Source organism: Sander lucioperca, chromosome 16, assembly GCF_008315115.2.
Source record: "Sander lucioperca isolate FBNREF2018 chromosome 16, SLUC_FBN_1.2, whole genome shotgun sequence".
Lineage (NCBI taxonomy): Eukaryota > Metazoa > Chordata > Actinopteri > Perciformes > Percidae > Sander > Sander lucioperca.
In genome coordinates this window covers 26,053,950-26,078,703 of record NC_050188.1, presented here as the reverse complement: position 1 = coordinate 26,078,703, position 24,754 = coordinate 26,053,950, and the positions used below count along the sequence as shown (strand labels likewise).

Sequence of the window (24,754 nt, the reverse complement as noted above, 5' to 3'; positions counted from 1 at the left end):
TTTCAACTTTTCAGCTTTTTTAACTGTTTCTCCATTACTTTAGCTCATTATTTTAACAGTTTGGCTGTTAGTTTTAGCTATTTATTGCTTTTTCTTTTCTTTTTCTTTTTTTTCTTTTTTAGGCATTTTCTTTATAAGACAGCTAAAGACATGAAAGGGGAGAGAGAGGGGGAATGACATGCAGCAAAGGGCTGAAGGTCAGAATTGAACCTGCGGCCGCTGCGTCGAGGAATAAACCTCTATACATGGGCGCACGTTCTACCAACTGAGCTACCTAAGAGCCCAGCTATTTATTTCTACCATGTATTCATTAGGCTACTTTTAGCTGAACTAATAGCTGAACGTAATATGTGGATATATCCTTCCAATAAAACCACAATTTCTATTTTATTTTTTTTTTGTATTAGTTGAGCTTCTCTATGATCTTATAGCCCTGGTTGGGAATCACTGTGCTAATGGATCTATCACTCAGTGGTGCTCCATACATGACACTAACTGTAACATGGTTCACTTACACCAACACAGAACCAATGCAACAAAGCAGCCCTGTCATAGCGCCAGGGTGCTTCACATGTTTAGTTTTTACGAAAAGCTTTCTCCTAGCTTCATCAGTTTTACCGTAAATATGGAACACAATGTTCCTTAAGAATTGTGGCAAAATGATATTAAGGACTAAAAGTTGGCTAACTATGTAATTTTTGTACAGCACAAGTTCACATTTTTGTGTTACTCTGAGACTTTTTCAGAGATGTTAACATAAAGTGGATGGATGTTACTTAACGTAACGTTAGTAGATTTAGGAGAGGCAGATTGACGGGACTGTCTTTTACACACATTACGGTTTATGTTGCCAGGGAGGGATTCACAACCATAGAGACACAATGGAGCTGCAGTTACAATGTAAATAGCAGGTGCCTGTTCTTGCTACTCACACAGAACATTTTTACTGTCACTCAAACTCGGGCAGTGCTATGCTAAAATGCTGTTGTCTACGGACTGCTAGCAGCTAGCTTACTGTTGTTTTGCGCTAACGAATCAGCTTTGTGATATACCAACAGCCCCGTTTGCTAACGTTAACGTTACCTGCTTGAGCTCTGCTACTGGCATTGGCTGTATTTTCCTCTGCTAGCTAACCTAGATATTATAACTGTCTAGCTAATCTGTCTGAGAGGTATTATGGAGTTTTCTTTTGATATTAACCAGTTATTCCCCGAGAGAGTCTCCATCTTGGACCAGACCATTGTTGCAGGTCCTAAATCAGCACTAAGGTAAGTCAGAAGATCTAAATGGCCTTTGTTACATTGTAACGTTACCCAGAGTAACAGACAGTACCATCTCTGTATCTAAAAATCTGTCAATTTAAGTGGACATGCTTAAGTTAAATGCTGTCCAAATGCTGTTTTGATGAAACCGGCCTCAGTTAACGGGACAATATTGAGAAAAGGACTTTAAGTTCACACTTTAGCATCCATTGAGCAGAAGGCAGGGAAACACCCAGTCATCAGTCCTAAACACAAACAGAGGTTAACACATTCATGTCCTGGGCCAGCTAGAATCCTGCGTGTACAGTATGTGTACTGTGGAAGAGGTGGAGCATCCAGAGAAAACAATTGCATTGTGTTTGTCTTTGTAGGCCAGATCTTCAAGCCCACATAGCCACAGTTATTGATGAACTTGGGAGAGCCTCAGCAAAGGTTAGTATATTTACCATTTCATGTGTTTTTTAGTTTGTGTGTGTGTGTGTGTGTGTGTGTGTGTGTGTGTGTGTGTGTGTGTGTGTGTGTGTGTGTGTGTGTTCTTGTTTAACTATATTTGTGGGGTCCAAAAACCGGGAATACATTATACTTGTGGGGTCCGGACAGCTTTGTGGGGCCAAAATGCTGGATCAAAGTCCACAAGTTTAAAGGGCTGTTTGAGGGTTAAGACTTGGTTTTAGGATTAGGGTTAGAATTAGGTTATGGTTAGGGTGAGGGTAAGGGTTAAGGTTAGGCATTTATTTGTGATGTTAAGGTTAGGGTAAGGGGCTAGGGAATGCATTATGTCAATGACAGGTCCCCACAAAGATAGTGTCACGCACTATGTGTGTGTGTGTATGTGTGTGTGTGTGTGTGTGTGTGTGTGTGTGTGCGCGCGCGCCCGCCCGCCCACAAGAGATTGTCACTCTACTATACCAATTTCAAGAATGAATTGGGATACTTCACTTTGAGTTTGATATTCTGCAAAGTAAAGTATTGTAAAAAGTATTGTTGTGGTACCAAAACTCAAATGTCATATCAGCACTAATATTGAAAAAAATAATGAAATTATACCCAGCCCTTTGTGGTAGTACTGTTTGGACGTGTTTAACAGTGTTCTTGCTTGCTCTCCACAGGCCCAACAGCTGCCAGCAGCTATAACAAGTGCCTCTAAGCTGCAGTCCCAGAGGCATCAGCTCTACCTGCTGAAGGACGGAGAGAGCAACGGGTACACCTCACATCCTTCCCTCAGCTTTTACTCATTATACACACACTCCTTTTTCACTCTTTGTCTCTTGACTGACTGAGTTGGTATTCTTCAGCTGGGCCTGTTCAGCTCACTAGCACTGAGGCCATATCTATACTGCTACGTTTTGGTTTACACAACAAATACCTTCTGCTATGGCGTTTCCGAACCCCTAAAACGGAGACATTTGGAAACTCTGGGGTTGGTTTGTAGTCTGGACAGGCAGAAACGGGGACCTTTGGACATGGCAACGCACGTCGGTCAGTCTTATCGGTTAGGTGGCTTACATACCTTTCAGTAACAGTTACAACTCATTGTCAGTCCAAGCTAATAAACCCCTGCTCTTGCTTTTCACTATTGTTCTTTCTCCAAAGTATTTTCTGTATTTTCAACTTCTATATCCATGATTTTCAACCACAGCCTAACGTCAGACAACCTGCTTCATGTTTACACCGGCACGCGCATGTCCCAGTGTGTGTGAATGGTCATGTAATATGTGATGTCAGTAGGGCTTGGGTATCATTCAAATAATTTCGATATTAATACTGTGACTTCAATAGCGGTTTTCTAAACAATCCTTCTTCGATACCAATTTTATATTTTTACAAAAATAAATTACAACATTACACATTACAGCACAGATCTTTTTATTTCTTTTTCAACTTGTGAGCCTAGTCTCTGTGTGTAACGTAGAGTTTGTTCTGTGTGTGTCTGCCACGTGTAACATTAGACAGCTAATCACAGACATTAGTACATCTTGGTAGAAGCATGCTGCATGCTTATTGGCTCACTGACGCTGATGAGATTTACTCCTTAGGTATTGAAATTGGGTAACGAATGAGAAGGCAATACTCAATACTTCGATCGATGCCTAAAAAGTATTGAATTTGGTACCCAGCCCTAGTTGTCAGACGTGTTAATATGGACGCAGATTAGTTCTGCTACTGGAGCTAAAACTCTTGTGTGGACAGAGATCGTTGTTGTCTAAAAAATACTTAAAAATGAAAACGTAGTAGTGTAGATGTATCCTGAGTAACACTGTGGTCACAATGCATGTACTGACACACTGCTCATGGCTGCAGCTCACCCTTAAATAGGAAACTAGGTTGATACTTGTGATGTGAACAGTTATTCAAAGCACATAGTGTAACTCATTGCACCACTCTACACCTTTGTCTATCTCTTTACCCCTACACACAGAGGACGTGGTGTGGTGGTGGGATTTCTCAAGGTCGGCTACAAGAAGTTATTTCTGCTCGTGAGTCACCGATTTTCTTTAATTCTCTTTTATTTATGACTGTTTCAGCCCAGCTATAATTCCACATGCTTTACTGATTTTGTGTCTGTTTGAACTTGCTATGTCAGCTGTACAGGTATGCTGGTTGTGTTTCCTCCACAGGACCGACAGGGTGAGCACGTAGAGGCAGAGCCCCTGTGTGTCTTGGATTTCTACATAGCAGAGAACATGCAGCGACATGGCTACGGGCTGGAGCTCTTTGATTTCATGCTGCAGGTGAAACATTCCTCAAATTACTAGAAACCAGACTCTGTGTAGCGGAAGATGTTCAAACAGTCACCTCTCGAGTAGGCCTGCATGATTAATCGTTATAAAGTTGCGATCTCGATTCACCCTGTTCACGATTTAATTTTTAAATAACTTTGATTTTTTTGGTGGGGGGGGGATTTAAAAAAAAATTTATTTAATATTTCTTTCTTTTTCTTTTTTTTTTTTCTTCTTTTCTCTTTTTATACTTTTTTTTTAATAATTTTACGAGCTGACTGCATCACAAACGCTGCTACTTTCTCCTGTGCGTTTTAAACATAGACTATAAAATAGGTTTTAAAGCGCTCCCAAGCGCTGCAACGCTCTCCCTTCTCTTCATTGAAGCCTCTGTGTTTACAGGCACGTGGTGATGCCCAATGTGTTATAGGTGCCAAAAGAAAATCTGTTTGGTACTGCCAGTTTGTTTTGTTTTGTTATGGTTCATGTGTGCAATAAACATTACACTTTGTGAGAAAAAAATCGTGGCAGAGAATCATGATTTCAATTCTAAGCTAAAAAAATCGTGCAGGCCTACTCTCGAGGTTCTTGACTTTACAACATGAGTCATCTGTGGGTTTGATTGCTTGCCAAGATAAATCTTGTGGTGAAATACAGATATGAAGAATGTTATAGTGACTGCACAGACATTTTGCATGGTAGAGTTGCAAGGGTAGGCTGGTTTCAGAAGTATTCTTATTATATAAAAAAAGTTATTTTAATAATACCCTCAAATTCATATTCAAAATGTGTATCAACTGCAATTTTAACAGACGGGGTTACATGTGTGGGCATGCGAGTAATTAACCTGTGTATCAGAGATCTGTGCATGCAGGGCATACAGAACAGACCATAAACTTTGGCACACGCTCAGTATGCTTCCCCCCCCCCCGATTTTGATTCTGATTTTGACTGTGGAATATTCCAAACAATAATACCCACTTTACTCAGTGATTTGCCAGCTGTGCGGAGGTGTGAAAGTACCATGTTTTGTACTTAAATTCTCATGTCCATCTAGGTAAGCCTTGAAAGTTGTCCAACTGTTACCTACAGTACATTGTCAATGTAAAAAATGAACTGGACTTTAGGAACCCTGGATTCCCGAAATAACTTTTTGCACTTCACAACTTTATTGAGCTAAACGGAAATAAATTGAATAAAGTAATGCCAGTAATCTGCCCCCTGCAGTACAGATGATGATCACAGTTCACTGCTGTGTGCTGTTTATCACCGGCTGCACATTTTCTCTTTCTCTACTGCAGCACAAGAATTTAGAGCCGGTTCTGATGGCGTACGACAGGCCCTCGCCTAAATTCCTGTCTTTCTTGGCAAAGCATTACTGCCTGACACCAAGTGTTCCTCAGGTACAGTCTGTACTTTACTATCACACGATGGATGGATGAATGAATGGATAGATGGATTTCAAGTCTTGACGTTTTAAGTTTTTTGGAGGAAATGTGAACCTATTTTTTTAAGCTATGCCGTGAGTAAGAGTCAGAGTTCCTTGACCAACGTATTTGGGACTTCCACAACAGGTTCAAAGCAATAATAGTGGTTATTTTGGCCATGTTTGATGACAGAAAGAAATGTTATTGATGCCTTCAGCTCTGCACTGAGTAACGTGATTAAACACAAATGATCCCAATTCAAAATAAATACAGCCATGGTCTCCCTTAGTCCATGGGTGATGTTTTGACCTGTGTGGTCTTCAGGATGTAATGAATTGTAAGATGGCTGCATGGTGCAGCTGACCACATGTCCATTGTGGTGGCAACATATTCAGCTGTAGACACATATTTTGCAACTTCCTCAGGGCAGGCTGTGCAACTCTGGTGAAATGGTGATGCAATGGCATGGTGTAACACTTGTCCAAAATGTTTACCAGTTTCTTGAATCCCTGGTGGCTAACAAAGCTAATTGGGCACATGTGTTTTCTAGGAACCATGTGATGCCATCTGTTATTTCTGTATCTCTTTGAGAGCTAGATGGGTAGACGGTTGCGTTATAAAGAGTGTCCTTCGATTAAATTGTTGCGGTGGAAGGAGTGGAGGGGGCTTTACTTTTCTCAGTTCTTTGCTCCTTTATTGTTTGGTCATACACTACTTTTTAATTGAATTTCAGATGATTAAACAAATTGGTCATATTCAGGGTGCGATTTGTGAAAAAAGCGGGGGGGGGGGGGGGTTTTTTGATCATGCATAACAAAACAAAACTTGTAAGAATTATTGAATTAAACCCCACTTTCAATACCATGGATATACTCGGTCAGCCATGCCAAAACACTTTTTTATGAACTCAAATAATCTCAAAGTGAAATGGCACAACGTGGTGTCAACATAAAACATAACGCTTTCAAGCCGAAGAGCGGAGTTCACATTGTGGCAAAAGCAAAAAGTGACATACATTTTGTCTCCACCGGAGATAAAAATAATTCAGCAGAGGCAGGAATATATAAGGCAAGGCAAGGCAACTTTATTTATATAGCACATTTCAGCACAGGGCAACTCAAAGTGCTTTACATAAAACATTAAACATTACAGTTTTTTTCTATTGCTAAATGACAGTGGGCACAACTGGAATCACATGTGCAAAACTCAAGCCACAGTCTGCACTACCAACAGTCACCTGAACTAAACAGTTCACATCTCCTGCAAAACTCATTCAAAGCAACACAACTCTTAACACACATCTCAGAACAGGCTCAGTGCAGCCAAACGCTATGAACAACCCTCACTGAGATAACACACACACGGTCACTCAGAACACACTGAGAGTAAAAACACTAGCAGCAAACACCAATACACAAATTACAAACTTTTTCATCTTTACAGTTTGAACAATTTGAGTGACTTGACACTACTCAATAGTTTATTTAAGGAAAATATATACCAATTTTTACGTAAGGTAAATAAGAAGGAATGAAAATCAGCAGTTTTCTTTGCTATAGTATTTTGTCTCTAGTAATTTATGGAATTACTGGGAAAAAAAACTAAAGGTACATACGTAACAGTAACAAAGACTAGTGTGACTAATCCTGCCTCTCTCCAGCATCATGTGGCAAGTTTTCTTCATCACATTGGATGTCTGCATCATCTCTAAATACAAAAGAATGTGGTGTTTCCATTGCTTTCACCTCCATTACTTTCTGAAAAACAGTATGAACACAGTTTTACTACTGTAAATATATAGTGTTTTTCATTTTTTTTTTATAGCTGTGTATCGGTATGTGTTGGTATCTTTGTTCTTTTACCTGTTATTCTCAAACCGTACAGTGTATAATTGTTTCCTTCTCATTTGGTGTTTGTATACAAAAAAGGCTTTCTGAGCTTTCTCTGTATAAATACCGTATATATGTTCACTAACTAGTTTAAAACAAGACACCTGCTTAAGCTTTCAGCTAAAATTGCAATCAGCAGTGTTTGATAGGCACCAGACTGAAATCTATTCAGTTTTGAATGCGTGGTTAACAGTTTTGACAGCAGTGTGTTAGCATTTGAACAAAGTGCTGTAGATCCACAGTGTTGTGCACGTTGTGGTTAAAGTCATGGGATACATGTGTAGAGTTTTGAAAACTGTGTTCAAGCAATGAAAAATGAACTAGAATTTGGTCCACATGAACTGCTGCTGTGCAGACTGTAGTTAGAGTTTTGCACATGTAGGTCCAGTTGTGCCCACTGTTGTTTAGCAATCGAAAAAAACTGTAAAAAGCAAAGAGCAAGATAGGAAATAAAAAAATAAATAAAAATATTGACAAATACAAATATAATACAAGATAAAATACAAGAATAAAATTCACAGTTCAGTGTAAAATTAATACGAGATAAAATACAAGAATAAAATTACAGTTCAATATAAAAATTAAGAATAGGCAACATCAAATAGATAGGTCTTCAACCTTAATTTAAAAAAGCTGAGAGTCGCGGCTGACCTGCAGTTTTCTGTGAGTTTGTTCCAGATATGTGGAGCATAAAAACTGAACGCTGCTTCCCCCTGTTTAGTTCTGACTCTGGGGACAACAAGCAGACCTGTAGACCAGAAAGGGGGGAATCCCCTGCAACCCCCCCCTTTTTAAGTAGATAGGGGCGAAAGTGCACCGCTGTAAAGGCAAGGGGTGCGCTGGATTTATAACACAAGAATGGAATGTGGCACACCTAAGCAATATTACAGCATGCCAGCCTATTACATCCAATAATGATGTTAAAGCACACATTGTGTAAAATTGCAATTACCAACAATATAAAAGATCTAATCAAACTATCATATTGTGCTCACGAAAAATAAGAAAAATGACAATTTCAATTCAATTTCAACCTCAGCCAACTTGAGGTAACGTTAGTTTTGTAGAGATCCCAGGGTTTCCCAAACTGAATAAATACGGCACATATAAACACAAAGCTGCTTTGCTCAATCGTGTTGTAACTAAGGTATCTGCTGATACCCCCCCCCCCCATAGATCTTTAGATACTATGTCCATTAGTAATGGGCGATAGAAACAATATGCAATATAAACGATACAAAATTGGCCTACGATAGAGATTTAAATTATATTGCACTATTATATTGCAATAATGCATCGCGATAATGCATGTTGATGACGCAATCTACCCACGAAATTTAGAGCCACGAGCTGCAACCGGCTGCAATGCATCATCATCATCTTGAGTAAACATGGCTGAAAGCAAAACATAGGGGGTCATTAGCCTCTTTCCGACCAAGTAGTTACAGGAACGTAGTCATAGGAACAGTCCACTTCTAAACAGTTCTACTAACTACTCTCCCCCAAAACCGGTTTTGCCATTTGCATTCACACTGGCCAAGTGGCCATAGGGACTGGGAAGACAAAGTTGTTTGAATGCCAGTGTAGACCTTTTGTGATGATAACACAAAAATTTCACAAGAATGTCAACAGGTGTGATTAGATGGCTGTGTGAACACAAAATACCTTTTGCTATTATAACACAGCCATCTAACCACCGCACTATTTTGTTATGACCACAGCCATTTAACCTGCTGCTGCTCTTTTTTAATCAAGCAGAAAGGCCTACCTTCATGTGAGCATGTACAAGTAACTGTAGTAACCCACTTTTCTATTAAATATTTTATTTATATCAAAGTAAAACACAACACAGCAAACTTTAGAGTGCAAAGATAAACTTAAGACCTGTTTACAAAAGTAGAAGGCATGCTAAACAGTGAAGTTAATACAATATTAAAAAGATGCGGAAAAGGGAAAAGACCCTGCCCTGAAGTAGGAGCTGAAAGAGTTGCAGGAACTGTGGTCAGAGGAACTTAAAAATCCCCAAATTGGTCCAGTCGGAACACGAGAAAAAAAGGGTTCTAGGAACGGTATGTTCTAGGAACTGCAAAAATCCCTCCGGTCGGAAAGGGACTATTTTCAAAAGGTACTCCTTACAGTAGGAAGAGCCTGCGATGGATTGAAATTACCAGGGCCATAATTGTTTACTTGTGTAAGGACATGGTCCCTTTTCAAACGGTAGAGAGACGCGGCTTTAAAGCCATGATCAGAGCTATTGATCCACGATACGAGGTGCCAAGCCGCAGATACTTTACAGAAACAGAGATGCCAAAATGATATGCCGAGCTCCGCGAAAAGGTTGAAAAAGAGCTGCGTGACTTGAAATACTTTGCCACTACAACGGACCTGTGGTCATGCCGTACCATGGAACCTTTCATCAGCCTGACCATTCACTATATAACAACAGGATACAATAACAATTGGAATCTTGGCAGCCGGTGTTTGCAGACGCGTACTTCCTCGCTGAACATACGGCCGAGAAGATAGCACAAGGACTCAAGGAAGCGCTTGAGTCATGGGGTTTTAAAGAAGAACGGAAAGTGTGCATCACTACTGAATTTTCTTTATTTAAAATAGCCATGCCTTCCCTAATTCACAGTATCTGTTCTTTTATTAACACGGTACCAGTTTTCATTTCATTAAGAGAATGTAGTGTGAATGTAGCATTTCTTTCCCTCATTCTGGTTTAACTCTATAAAATCCATACAAATTGTGCTGAAAAGGAAACACTGGTTTTGAAATTGTTCTCTTTTACACCTTAGATTACCTTAAAGGTTGTGTTTTTGCAAATAGTGCAAGTCAATCAAAGAGTTTAGAGTAGTTTTAAAATCAAAAAATTATGTGAACACTTTATTTATTATTGCTACTATATCCCTCCTATTTGAGTCACGAAAAACTCATGACTCAATAAGCAGCATATATAAATAATCTGTTAATTATTAATTAATTAATGGTTTATCCATTAACACTGTCCTGTAATAAGTAATTTTTTCAGAGAAAAAATCACCAAAGTAAAGTGTTTTCAACGTCCTCATCAACTAATTTAGTTTAGACAATTTTGTGATAGATCAACTCAAAATACAAACAGTCTATAGTGCAGCTTTACTGAAAAACTCCCTAGAGTACAATATTAAATGAACTGCTTTTAGGATGGAATCTCATATCAACCTATATTGGTTTCAATATAACCATTAAACTAAGACAAATTACACACAAATATTTTGTTTGGTTTGCATCACAAAGTAATAGTAATCTGTCTGGTATTTCTAAGAATCTTTATGAAATAAAGTTTTTATGCAAATAGAGCAAACCTAAATACTTCTAATTTGAAGTCTATCCAAATTGTTACCTGTTACGGAAAACATATCACATCATATAATATTCAACAAAAATGTATATCAAAATCATGTCTTTAAACCAAAATTCCTCATGCACAACTCATATTTTGTTTTAGCTTGTGTCTTATCTCTGGGTGTGTGTGTGAGTTCTCTGGGAAGCTCCTCCTCCAGCTGTCCTCTCTCAAAGAAAGAAGGATTTCTCCAGGGTACATGTAAACACACTGTTATTCTTTTTCTGATCTATGATATCATTAATTAAAGACTAAATGTACCCCTGACAAAGGTGTGTCAAAGTGTACAGCATCAACCAGAACTATAAAACGATATTTTGCTGTCCTTTCCACTGGAACACTGAAAAAGAAAAACGTTAGACAGAACAACAGAGAAATAAAACATTTAACATTCCCTGGAATCCCCAGCTGAATGTTGTTTTTAGTTTGGGAAACTTTGGGTGCTCGAGCATAGACCGCTGCATTTACTGCTTGAAGGTCCTGAACAAAAACAAGACTTCAACATTTATAATAAGATGATTCTCCTTATATGTTTATCTTTACTGAGAAAATAAGTATACGTACGTTACAGGAGAATCTAAACATGGAACAATAACTCCATCCGTCAATAAGGAGTTAAAAAACCGGTCGGATTTCTGTCGATTGCTTCCTGTTTTAGCGTGTACTGATGTTTCTGGGGCCTGTAGTCCGAACGCAGCTTGATGACTACAGGTTGACAATTTTTTCAATCCACATCACATTTGTGTGTTTGCCCAGAGATGATGCTGTACCTGAGACAAAAAGTGGTGAAACATCAGTAGATAAAATGTCTCTTTGTTTTTTACCGTGCAAATATGTGTATTTTGTACGCATAGGTTCACTCAATATGTAAACACTGTGACTACAAGCACACACTGTTGTACGGGTTTTCTATAATCTCCTCGTCGATGGAGAAAAGGAAAACACTATTTATCAGCAGTGTCAGTCCAGTCAGTCAATGTTACAAGTAGTCACAAGGTGTCCCGAGTCTGTCTCCTCTTCTGTTGGAGACGGAGAAACATGAACGTGAGCTTTTGAGTTAAAGATTCTGAAAAACTTATTTAGTTTATCAGTCAAGGTAACAGCCACTGCACATGTGTGTATATGCCAGTAGACAAAAGAAAACTCAAGCTCATCCTTTGACTTGTTCAAAAACGTTTCAACATAATCTTCGTCAGAGTCAAGGGTGACAAAAGAAATGCAATGTACTATTTGTGACTCCTTAAGCTCAGCTACAGGTGTCACAATTTGTTTACCGTAGTCAGGAGATTAACAGACTGACATGGTACATGTCCCATTCATTTGTAAACAAATGCGTATTTTTAAGCTGTAACAAAAATATGTCAGCCAAAGAGTGATTTTTATCATGACGCACAACCTTAAGGCCAGTGGGCAAAAGATGACTCCAATTCAAATAGACATTTTTAATCTCTGTCTAATAACTTTACAGGACACACAGGTGAAAGGAAAAAGAAAATTAGCACTTTCCTTTCTGGTCTAATTCAGGATCCTAAGGATCTGAATATACACAAATTATAAGAATGGTGAACTTTTCTGAGATAACCATTCCACAAATCATTTCTATAAGGGGAAAAAAAACTAGTTTACCAGAGAGCTTCTGATTTAAAAAACAAAGATCTTAACAAAACCCAAATTGTTGCTCCTGAATCAACTAAAAATTCAATCTCCTTCCCTTGTATAATTAACACCATGGTAGGCAATTTGTATACACATCAGATAAATACATTGAATAAGTTGGCATATCTTTTTCTGTTCAATGTGCTGTATTGCGTCTAATAATATCTGTCTATCGTGTAGGGGAGTGTTTGTAGCGTGCAAGAAAGCATGTCTTCGTTTGCAAGCATGTGTATGTACGTGTGTGTCTGTTTTACCGTCCTCAGTCGTTGTGAACGTGGTTTCCATCCTCTCAGCACTTCCACCATCCCATCCCCCGCCACCTCTCAGACCTCATACCATTGGGGGTCGTTGTATTTCCTTCCGGACGAATCCCTCCTGGGATGATGACAGTTATACGACCAATGTCCCTTTTCTCTGCAGTTGAAACATGTGTCTTTATTCGCTGCCGGAGTGTTCTTATGATATTGTCCTTTTCCTCTTCCTCTGCCTCTGATTCCGCTTCCCCCACGACCTCTGAAACCACCTGTGCCTCTGCTTCTCCCAGCCATCTCTGTCATGGTTTTCAGCAGTCTCAGCTGGGCCTCTTCATTTTTCCTTTGTCTTTTCCTCTCAGCTTTTTCAGCTGTCTGTTCAATGAGAAGCTCAGTGAGGCGTGCACCTGAGTCTTTGTAGGTGGGCAAATGGCTGGTGGCAGTTCTTATGTCAGTGTCTGTCCAGGGTCTGTATCCAGCCCCTATCTCTTCTCCTGTCATGGGTACTTCGAACACGGGGCATGTGTAATCCCCCTCGTCGTCCTCCTTGTTGTGGAGGTGCTGAGGCAGACGATTGTCCAGCATTCTTGCATCCTTTCCTCTCTCGGTGGCGGGTGGTATGGTTGTGGCGGAAGGCTGTCGAGGTGGCATTCCACGGCACTAGAACTCAAAGAGGAGATTTGCATCAGTATTTTTCCTCTTTTCTATGTTTCATCAGTGTCATGAATGTCCAACAGAGTTAATTGTTCTGCAATTGTTTTCTCTCTCTGCTATCAGCTTCTTTCATCCACACATTAAAACATTTCTTGTTATTCTCTAGTGACCTTAAATCATCTGTCTTAATCATTGATTTTCCCATTAATTTCCGTTCTACTTCTTCTAAATCTTGTTTTAACATTCTTAATTTTCCTGGACTCAGTGATCCATTTTTCGGAAAGCCAAAAGTGATCCAATATGGCAAACAATCCAAACAGTCCAGCCCATATTTTCCAATCATTTCACCAACTATTGGTTCAGATGCCTTGCACGGCTTTGAGCTTTCATTACTCATAGTAACAGAAGCTTTAGTATACTTTTTCTTTACAATGTGGTCGTCACCACAAGGCTTAGTTCTTTTTTCGGCAAACTTTGCAAAACCCGGTACAGCCCTGCAGACAAAAATATCTTAATGGTTAAGAACGTGTTCTTAAACTATTTTATTTCTTCTGCAGTCTGTCTCTAAATAGTCAAGAACTCGCTTGGAGTGTTTTAGACTATTTGTATTTAGGCCTTATTGGATTGGCTGCCTAATTTTAGTTAGTTTTCTGTTTCTAACCCCTGAGCAGCCCAACGTCTGTCCCTTCTGTTACTCTCTTGCCATGCCAGCATCACAGAAATAATTAGAAATATGTCTGTTTCTGCAAGAAAATGTCACTTGTAATCATAAATTCAATACTATTTTGTTTTAACTAGAACCCCAAAAACAAAATCAAAAGAAACAAAAAGGTACCAAATTACTCAATTTCCAAATGTCAGTATTTGTTTCATTTATCCTCTTAAATAATAATGATTTTGCAGATATTCATTACTTAATTTGTTTAGCAATTGTTGCTTGTTTAGAATGTTTGTTCAAAATCTTGAATTCACAATCCAACTGCATTTAATCAATTTTGATCTTACCCGTGCTGCTTGAAATTTCTTCCTGTTCGTTTTAGATCGGAGTGGAAACAGTCAAGAGTTCTCCGTGGTCCTGACCCCCTTCTCTCTGAAATACCTTTTTAAGGTTAGAGGTATGAGGCAGGCGATTTTTGATCCCTGGATAGCCAATCATCAGCGACCCACGGAGTTCTTTTCTCTGTTATCTCATCCAACCTTGCTCGACAACGCCAGATTGTAGTGGAAGTTTTTCTTGTTAGCAGCAGGAGTGCATATCAAAAACACCAGATGAAACAAATAAGGACGATTTGAGGATTAAACCAAAGTTTGGTCTTTGAGTATTTATTTACATTTGCAAATGCAGGAAGCACACGGTTCACACAAGGCACGCAGCTCTGGTGTGACAGGTCTCTTCAACGAATAAGAAAAAGCACCCAGTATATATGCATCTCCAGTGAGATAGAAAGACATGCCCCCCCCCTTTCTAAACATGACTCAGCATTTCTTACAATCAAACATAGTCAGACATTCAGGAGCCACCTCACTTCTTCCCCTCTGTACCACTTTCTACCCCAAAGTTTAGACATCCCTTTTATCTCAACTATGTGAGAAGTCTCGACTATTCAGGGAGAAATAACAGATAGTTTAGGGTGACCTTGTAGTCCCTATCTGTTCAGAGTCAGACATTACGCTCCCAGACTTTGTGGCTCTGACTTTCAACATGTGAGAATAAGAAAAACTCATTTTCAGCATTTTGAGACAAAGTAAAACATAAATAAGACAAGAATATAAAGAATCATGCTTAAATATAATTTTGCCATTACAAGAACAAAATGTTTAAAACCAAATGCGTTACATTAGGCTGCAGGTAAGAAACTTAGTTTGAAATATGTTTTTATTTAAAGTCTCTGTGCATTACACACAATACTTTTCTTTACCTAATACTGAAAGTATTTTCAGTACAGTGTCTGTTCCTTAACTAAAGAGACACCAGTTTTTCCTGTTCTCAGCATCTTGGGTGGCATTTAATAACTGTAGTGCCTTTTAGAATGGTTTGCACTAAAGGAAAGAAACCAAATACTTTAAGCTTTTTCTTTGTTAAAGTCTCTGCAACTAGTGTACTTGGATTTTATTTATCTGCAACATTATGTTGTATAATTACAGTTTTGCACAATAAATGTTCTCAAAACTACATATTACGTTTCTTTCTTTCTTTAAAAAAAATACATTTAGCAGTTTGGCTTTCCTTAGGGTCTATGTAACCTGTTCTGAAATGGTTCTATTATAATTTATATATCATGATATATATCGTTATCGCAAGAGGCTGCAATGTATATATGGATTTTAGGCCATATCGTCCATCCTTAATGTCCGTGAACTTTACATGTAGGCTATTTTTTACACAGCTGATAGTCTCGCATTGTCAGACCTTCCTCCACAGCACTGCAGAGGAAGGTCTGGCTAGTCCACACAGCATTCCTGGATGGGAGAAAATGTGCTCTAGTTTATTGGCATTTCTTTAAACCAATCACAATCGTCTTGGGCGGCGCTAAATTCCGGACGGAGCCCCGGTGCCTCTGCTAAATAGTCTCAGGAAGGAACTTGTTTTGGTGGAACATGTGTACGTTCAAAAGTAGTTTTAGTGGTGCAACAGAAAACTCAGATTAGACAGATAGTCTAGCTAGCTGTCTGGATTTACCCTGCAGAGATCTGAGGAGCAGAACTCTGAAGAGAATTTCTGGGCAGAACGAGAGCAATCCCGGAAGTGGAACATCGTTGATATAGAATACACAGCTGATGTGATCCAAGCATTTGCAATAACTCTAGAGCGTTGTATAATAAGACTAACTCATTTCATCTGATGAATCGCTTTATATAAATGTTGAAGTTTATCTGTGTTCCACTGTGGTTCTTGATTTATTTTTATGATGAATACAAATTTTTCAAAAACATTTTTTGATTTAACTCTGGAATGTTAACATGGAAATGGTATTATTTTTGTGTGCTCAAACTGCTCTAGCTGTGCTGTCATGCTGGTTTGAGCATGTTTCTAAATGTTTAGTTGACCAATCAGATTGCTTGGTTGGATCCACGTGTTTCATAATAATCTTTTTTTCTCAAGTATGTTGTTTTAGTAATTGTTGGACGCCACAAACTGACGGTGTTATAACCTTTGTATTAATCTAAAACAACTATCTGTATTAACACATTACTGACAGTAACCTTTATCATGAGCTATTTGAATTTTCTTGTCTTTTTCTTTCATTCTGTCCAGGCCAATAACTTTGTGGTGTATGAGGGCTTCTTCCTCAACAGATCAGGTAACTTTTCCACTGCTCTGATCCCACTGCTTTGTTATATGTTGTTGTGAAAGGGGTTATGTAATTGTTTTTCTTCTCTGTGGTAATTTGAGCATTGAGGCGTGGGCAAATGGGTGGCTTCAGACATGACACCCTTACCTTGGCATTCTTGGTACAACCACATATTTTTGTGAAATCATGTTATCAAGTTCAGTTACATAACCTATTTTGCATGCTACATCTTTAGAGTTAATTTTTGCTATTTGCATCACAAATAAATTCTCTTTTTTGTTGCACATATCTATGTGGAAGAATAAAATCCCCCTCATTAGAGTCTGTAAGTCTAAAAATGGGGCACTCGACCCAAGAGTGCTGATCTGCTTTTCCCACTTCCAAAATCTTTTGTTTCACCAAACTCTCTCAGGCTCGCCCTCCTCTCCTCTGACGGATCAGGGGATGTACGGCTTTTTGTAAGGACTTTTATATCTCTTTTCTTTTCTCATATGTCCCCAGCTTGTTGTCCTTCCTTTTTCCCATAATAAGATCCATGTTATATGTATGCTGCTCTTGGTCTCTTCCTCATAACATTTCAACCAGTTTCAGTTCCTCACTTTCAGTTTCCCATGACTTGTATTTATCTACCTTTACAGGCACCATATATGTCATGTATTGCATATCATGTCAAATATTAAACCTAGAGAACCACAACCAGTAGACCACCTCAAGCCCACACAGACCCCCTGACTGACAGGAGAATACCTGCCTGTTTCCTGACCCTCCAATGTCTCAAATACCTCTTTCACACCAATGACCAGGGCTAGACCAGGGTTATCTGACCAGCGTTCAACCCTAATTTTCTCAATTCAAATCAAGTCAGTAAACACGGGTTGATCCCTGGTCATGACAATTCAGATACGACATGGGTAACAACCCAGGAGCGCACTGCAGAAAAAATTGGTGTCGGTCAGCACAAAGCTTTTTAGGAGCCTTCCAGAAAGGTCAGGTACATTCCCCATTTTGTAGTATAGACATCCAATCTGGCAAACCATTAATATGAAATTTAAATGCCACCCTAGCCATCTCACAAGCCCACTCCTGGATTGATGGCACCACTTGATTCTTCCAGCCCCTTAAAATAATATGTCTGGCTATCAGTAAACTAGTCTGGACGCTTAGGTTTGACCCATTTGACCCATCTCCCAGAACAAATAATCTTGGGCTGAATAGAACCTGGGTCCCTGCAATCCAACATAGGTTGTTATTTAATTCAATTGTATTTATAGTATCAAATTATAACAAGAGTTATTTCAAGACACTTTACAGATAGAGTAGGTCTACACTCTATATGTTATTATGTATCCCAGTCCAACATTCCTGGACCTTATCACAGGACCTTTTGTCTTACATTTCCAACAATTAGGTGTCTTTCAGACCAATTCTAAACAATCTGGAGGGAGTCCAATAGAAGCGATGCATAATGTTGAACTGAATGAGGCACACCCTGACATTGTGTGACATAGTTTTAATATTCCTACAGATTCTGTCCCACTCCTCATCATCCAGTGTACTACTTAGATCCCTTTCCCATGTCTTTTTGAGGGCTGTCCAGGCTCCACCCCCAGGTTCTGCATAAGCATAGAATAATACCCAGAAGCCTCATGACCATTTCCATATTTCAATACTTTATCTAAACATTCTGGTGCCTTTGGGACAGAAGAACTGGATGCAAATATTCCCACTAACAGATGGTGAAGTTGCAAATATCTAAACAATTTAGACCTAGGGATTCCAAATTGCTGTACCACACCCTCAAAGGATTTCAATATGCCACCGAGATACAGATTCCCCAGTGTGACAATTGCCTTTTCCAACCAATCCCTCCAAAAAAGGGCAGATCTACCAATACATAACTTTGGATTTCGCCAAACACTTGATGAAGTATTTAAATATGGATCCAGTTCAAACAGCCGGGCCACTTCGATCCAAACGACATTTAAGTAAGAGATTATTGGATGTGTTTTTGCATCGCCATATAGTTTATCAGACAGGCATTGTAAGGACGATAATGGAGCAAGAACACATTTCTCAATACAATACCAGGGTGGGGCTCTCTTATGAATGAAGTGACCAGTGGACCACATGCCTTAAGTTAAAAGCAGAGTAGTAATACAACATATTTGGTAGACCCAAACCATCGTTCTTTGTAATTTATTAAAATGTAGCCGGGGTTTTTTACGATTCCATATAATGTCTTTGTTATCCTGTCAAACCATTTAAAATATGAGAGGAAGAGATTGGATAAGGTAATTCAGCTTGGGAACACAAACCATTTTTATAACATTGACCTTCCCTGCTATTAACATCACAAGAGATTTTATTAAATAATGGATCCAAATTAACTTTAACTGGGGAGGGAATAAGATACCCAGATATCGCTGCCTTGCTTTGGCCACTGAAATGCACCTGATTGGAAGGCTGTTACGGGGCAATGAGCTGTTAAAGGTAACGCTTCTGACTTGGACCAATTTACCCTATTACCTGAAAATTTCGAGAAAGAGTCAATAATCCCAACTAGACAGGGTATTGATCTGCTAGGTTCGGACACAAAAAGTAATATATCGTCCGCATAAACCATACGTTTGTGCACTATACCTCCTGCCATAACACCTGGGAAGTTAGTCTCCCCCTTATAGCTGCTGCCAAATGCTCTATGGCTAAAAAAAAACAACAAAGGAGAAAGAGGTGAGCCCTGTCTTGTTCCCCTTCCAAGAGCAAAATATTCAGAAATGAACCTGAGCCTCTGGGTGCTTATACAGCACCTTAATCCACTTTATAAAAATGCTGCCAAACCCTTACATTTCCAAAATACTGTAGCATATTTTAACACAATTCAGTTGATTGTTCAATTGACAATTCATTGACATCATTTCTCCACCCCCCGATTGTTAGCCCTGGTTGTGTGCAATTCACAAAATTGATTTTCGATTCAAAAACGATTCTCAATAAAAAAAAAAAAAAACGATTCACGGGCTCCCGGATAGCTCAGTTGGTAGAGCGGGCGCCCATATATAGAGGTCTACTCCTTGACGCAGTGGGCCGAGGGTTCGACTCCGACCTGTGGCCCTTTGCTGCATGTCTATCCCCCCTCTCTCTTCCCTTTCATGTCTTCTGCTGTCCTATCAAAATAAAGGCTGAAAATGCCCAAGAACTTGATCTTAAAAAAAAAAAAAAACGATTCACAAATGTAGTTACTTTTCCCATGTGATTGCAGTAGACATACAATAAAAAAAAAATATATATTAATCGATTTTTGGAATTTTATGAATCTATTTTGAATCAGTAGAGCTTGAATCGCAATACGAATGTGAATCGATTTTTTTTGCACACCCCTATTACTTATGGATGGAATTATAGTTCATTGAAGTATTCCCCTTTGTGCTGGGGACCCACTGGGACCCCACTTTGGGAACTACTAGTTAAGAAGATAGTTAGCATATATATAAGCTTGTAATGCATCCCAAAAGATGTGATTTCTTTATAGCACAAAACGGGAAAAGGTGCAATTGATCCAGATTTTAGAAGTTCTTTCTAAAGCAGAAAATAGGATACAGTATAGAAAAGGTGTCATTTTAGTATGGTTTACTAGAAAGTAAAAGCTTGAAGTCCTGACATCACCTCAGCTGTTGTTCCATTAGCTTCTGTAACTCTACACAATTGAAAAGTATTTCTGAAAAAATGAAACATCTTCCTTGGGTTTATTATTCAGATTCAAAAATGAAAGAGTAGTATTCTAAAAGCAACAAAACAGTTGCTAATAGAATTCTAAACCACTATTGATTTTAACTAACTTAGCAACGTAACTTTTGATTTCTCCTGTATCCATATTATCCACTCACTCTCTTCACAAATTTTTAGCTGTAATCTCTGCCGTCTAAAATTGCCTACACTGTTGGGCACTACCTGTCTTGCTATTGTTACAGCTATTTCTAGTGGGTCATAAGTGATGATTGAGAGGGATTATTTTTTAATTAGTCTATACGTTGTTTTTTTAGTAAAACCTTGCATATTATACCCAATATTCCAGCCTTCACCACTGTAATTGTCTTGTACTGGCAGAGGAAATGCTGTTAAAATGTAGCTTGTGAAGACAGTATGTGTGTTTTGGCCCTGCTCTGAGTGTGTTCTCCTCCACAGCGGCTCAGTTGAGAAAGGTTCCCCTAAAAAAGCCAGATGGAGAGATCAAACCCTACTCTTTAATGACGAGGGAAGGTAAACAGTCATTTCTGTTGGCCAAGGACATAGACATTGTGATTATGGTTCGGTGTTTGAAAACTCTTTTTGACAAATCACAGTTATGTGCAAGCAACACATGGAAATGTATAAAAAACTAAAATATTCTGTTGTGTTTGTATTTGATGAGGGGAGTAGCTACAATGAGATGGGAATTGTGCTGTATTATGTTTAGGCTTAGTTTCTCTGCCTCTGTTCCTATTATGCCATACAGATAAAAGAGTTTATTTTCATATATTTTTATAACCCTGCATTACAAAATCATGTCCTAGAGTACAAGCTTTTGCAGAGTACTGGCATTAGCCTAACAATCAACTGTCAATCTCAAAATTAACTTTGATATGAAGGAAAACATTTAGATTAGTATTTACAGCCAGAGCCACACTCATGTTCAAATGTTGAAACTAAAAACAAAAATCCAGTGTTTTTATAGTTTGGATCATATTAGGGACTAAAAATGAGAATATCTCGGCCTCTGCTGCTTCAGTTTCTGGCCCTGTAGTTTATAATCTGTCTCTTGGAAGTCCTCCAACTTTATAGCAGTGCACAATTAAATTGCTGGAGTACTCTTTTATACATTTGCACAAAACATCCCCTATGTACTTTTCATGTGTATACCAGTGCTCAGGTGGCCATTTAAAACAAGTCTTATTAGTTGTTAATAGTAACATTTGGCACTTTTCTCATCAGTTTAGACAAAAAAAATTTTTCAAGTTTGCAGATAAATACTTTATATAGAATAATTTTACTGTCTAGTGGTACGTCAGGAAGAGCGGGCCCGTCCCTGGCCGTTTGCTCCTCCTCACTCCCCCCAGCGGTCGGGATCCTCCCAGTGCTCCCACTCCCTCAGCGTGGAATCCTCCCCCAGCAGAACGCCCCCACAAGCCGCCCCAGCTTCCTCCCCTGGGAGCAACAGGGACCAGCGCCCACAGTCCCCTCTAATCGAGCGCTGCAGAATAAGACGCACCAGGTAAGAAACAACACACATCTAGTCCTTCTGACCACATTTACGGGTATTGAAATGTGATCTGTATCTGGATATATCATCTTTAAAAGAAAAAGAGAAATCTCATCTAACTGAAGGATGGAAATCTACATTTTACACTTTTTGATTGGATCTGTCAGTCAAGTGGAAATGCAATCTGTATTGCCAACACTGAAGCAAAAATTGCAAAACACTGTTTTTGCAGGCAGATGTGTTGTCACTGCAGTTAATGTCACACAACCAGGGTAGTTCTATATTATCCTTACTGACCGCCAGAGGCAGTGCTTAACACTGAATATCTTCCGTCTTACGCAGGTCGAGAATTTAAATATCAACAAAGTCACGTCAGGGCGCCCGGATAGCTCAGATGGTAGAGCGGGTGCCCATATATAGAGGTTTACTCCTCAACGCAGCGAACCTGGGTTCGACTCCGACCTGCGGCCCTTTGTGCGTGTCATTCCCCCTCGCTCTCCCCTTTCATTTCTGGACTGGCGGACGCTCCTGTCCTCATTACCAACTTCATCAATCAGTAGGATTGATTACGTTGATGTTGATACTGTGTCAGTGAAGTGAGTGTCCATCCTCCCTTCTCACTGCATTGCTTCCTACTGTTTCAAGGTAGCAGAGTGCTTTTGCTCAAGCCAACGTATTGGTAACTTGTAACATTATGCTTAGGAAAGCGTGTCCGCTCGGTGTTGGACTTATTGACAACGCAACATTACTCTGTCAGTGAAGAGAATGTCCCTGCTCCCTCCTCACTGTAGCATGGTACATTGGCAGCAGAGTGCTCTCGCCTAGGCTAACTTAGTGGGTCGCTAGCAGGAGTGTGAGCTCGGTGTTAGTAAAAATTGAAAACTACTGCTACTGAAGAGTGTTCTCGCTCCTCTCTCACTGCATAGACTGTTTCCTAAAGGAGACATTAAAATGAAATCATCAAGTCATCAGAGTGCTCTCGCTCAGAGTGAGTTTAGGAATCGTCTGTGGCATTTTTTTGGTGGCGCCCAATGATGATGTAGTCTTATGGCTGTAATGTCTGTATGGCTCCTCTTTAGCCATAAGATGGCCACGACCTCTGCCCCTCTTGTCTTGGCCTCAATCCACCCATGGCTGCCTACTGATCAAGGGTGCAATCAAACCAGTGGACCCCCTGTCACAGCCTGGGGGATTTTACTCTATTTACTTTTTGTTCCAGAAGAAATGTGGCAGACTTGGCCCAGTCCTGGATCTGAGGGCACTCAATAAGTTTATAAAAGTGTTGCCATTCACCATTTATTTTAACACAGGAGATGTTCTTCATGCTGTTGCCAGGGAAGAATGGTTCACCTGCGTTGAATGAAAGGAGGTTGTTTTTTTTCATGTTGCTATTGTGCCTCACCACAGGCAGTTTCTCCATATTGCCTTTCAAGGCCCTCTTGGTCAGGATGTTCAGCTTATGGCAGGTTATGCCTTTCCACTGTTTTTTTCTAGTGGCCCCCTTCTCACCAGCCAGAACCTGGTTCTCGCTGCTGCACAGACTCTGCTGTGGGACGCCCTGGCTCTCTCCGTCAGGAAGGACCACTTGTCTCAGCTGAGGAGGTTGGCTGCTGGAGGGCCTGACCCGCTGCTGACCCACTGCATTGAGCCTGTCGAGAACATTGTTCTAAATGCCAGAGCACCATCTACCTGTCTGCAGTATTGGAATAGGTGCAATATTTCAGAGTGGTATACAACTCGAAAAGAGGACCCAGTGCATTGCCCTGTGCCTACCATCCTTAGGTATCTGCAAACCCTCCTGGATGGTGGACGGTTAAGGTTGACAATAACACAGTCGGATGCCACAAGCTGGTGTCCCACTTCTTAAAAGGGGCTCTGAGATTGTGTCCCTCTAGTGCCCCAAGGGTTCCTTGTCTGTGGAAAAAAATCCTGTTTGAGGTGGAACTTTGGTGGCTCAGGTGTCACAGTGGCTGAATAAGGCATTCTTCTCTAAAGTGGTGGCACGCTCACACCTCAATCAGCCTATCCAACTGGCACGGTTTGAACCCCTATTATGAGATGGGAAGTAAGAGGTGAGACTGTTATTATAATAATAATAATAATAATAATAATAATTAGGGCTGTCAAAATAACGCGTTCATTTCGATTAATTAATCTGAGAAAAAATAACGCAGATTAATCCATTCCATATTGAGGTTTGACCCGGAGCTGTTCTAGCCACCATTGGACTGTAAAATGAAGGAGGGAGACGAGAATGTGCTGCCTGGATCATTAACTGGAACATTTACTTATATGTCTGCTCTTCTCTCTGATGCTCTGAAGACAATACAGGAAACCCAAACACCGCTGCATGTGACGCTAGTTAACACTATACTCAACAGCAGCTAACGTTAGCCTACCGCTAGCTAGTTAGCACTATACTCGACAGCAGCTAACGTTAGCCTACCACTAGCTAGTTAACACTATACTCGACAGCAGCTAACGTTAGCCTACCGCTAGCTAGTTAACACTATACTCGACAGCAGCTAACGTTAGCCTACCGCTAGCTAGTTAACACTATACTCTACAGCAGCTAACGTTAGCTGTAAACTAGGTAAACTACAGCTTCGTAGTGCATTTGAAGTTATTGTAAATGTCCTTGGTGGTTGTTTTTGTCGTTCAACAGCAATTTACTAGTGAAATAAGTTATTGTTATACATTATTATTAAATCATTTAATTTTGACCATATGGCCTTAGCAATAAACAAGCCGTCATTTAATGTCACCAACTGTTGTTTAGTACCCTTTGTTTTCTTTTCTTTTTTTACTTTCTTAAAAAGTATCGGTTCAGGCACCGTTAATTATGTATGCGATTAATTTCGATTAATTAATCACAGAGTCTGTAATTAATTAGATACATTTTTTTAATCGATTGACAGCCCTAATAATAATACATTTTATTTAAAGGCGCCTTTCTCGGCACTCAAAGACACCATACA

General features: G+C 39.6%; 1 protein-coding gene across 9 annotated transcripts in view; it reads left to right on the top strand.

Moving 5' to 3' along the window:
• Positions 1-833: 833 nt before the first annotated feature.
• Positions 834-24,754, top strand: part of atat1 (alpha tubulin acetyltransferase 1) — a 35,644-nt gene continuing 11,723 nt past the window's right edge. For 4 of the 9 annotated variants that reach the window (XM_031279048.2, XM_031279049.2, XM_031279045.2 and 1 more), the window contains exons 1-10: positions 835-1,268; positions 1,634-1,694; positions 2,372-2,463; positions 3,682-3,739; positions 3,881-3,994; positions 5,284-5,385; positions 16,504-16,549; positions 16,953-16,998; positions 20,723-20,797; positions 21,575-21,788. In XM_031279048.2, the coding sequence (XP_031134908.1) occupies positions 1,177-1,268; positions 1,634-1,694; positions 2,372-2,463; positions 3,682-3,739; positions 3,881-3,994; positions 5,284-5,385; positions 16,504-16,549; positions 16,953-16,998; positions 20,723-20,797; positions 21,575-21,788 (900 nt within the window). In that variant the 5' untranslated portion in view covers positions 835-1,176. Of the gene's footprint in view, positions 1,269-1,633; positions 1,695-2,371; positions 2,464-3,681; positions 3,740-3,880; positions 3,995-5,283; positions 5,386-16,503; positions 16,550-16,952; positions 16,999-20,722; positions 20,798-21,574; positions 21,789-24,754 lie in introns of all 9 variants that reach the window. The other 5 variants (XM_031279052.2, XM_031279046.2, XM_031279051.2 and 2 more) reach the window with 4 other exon arrangements.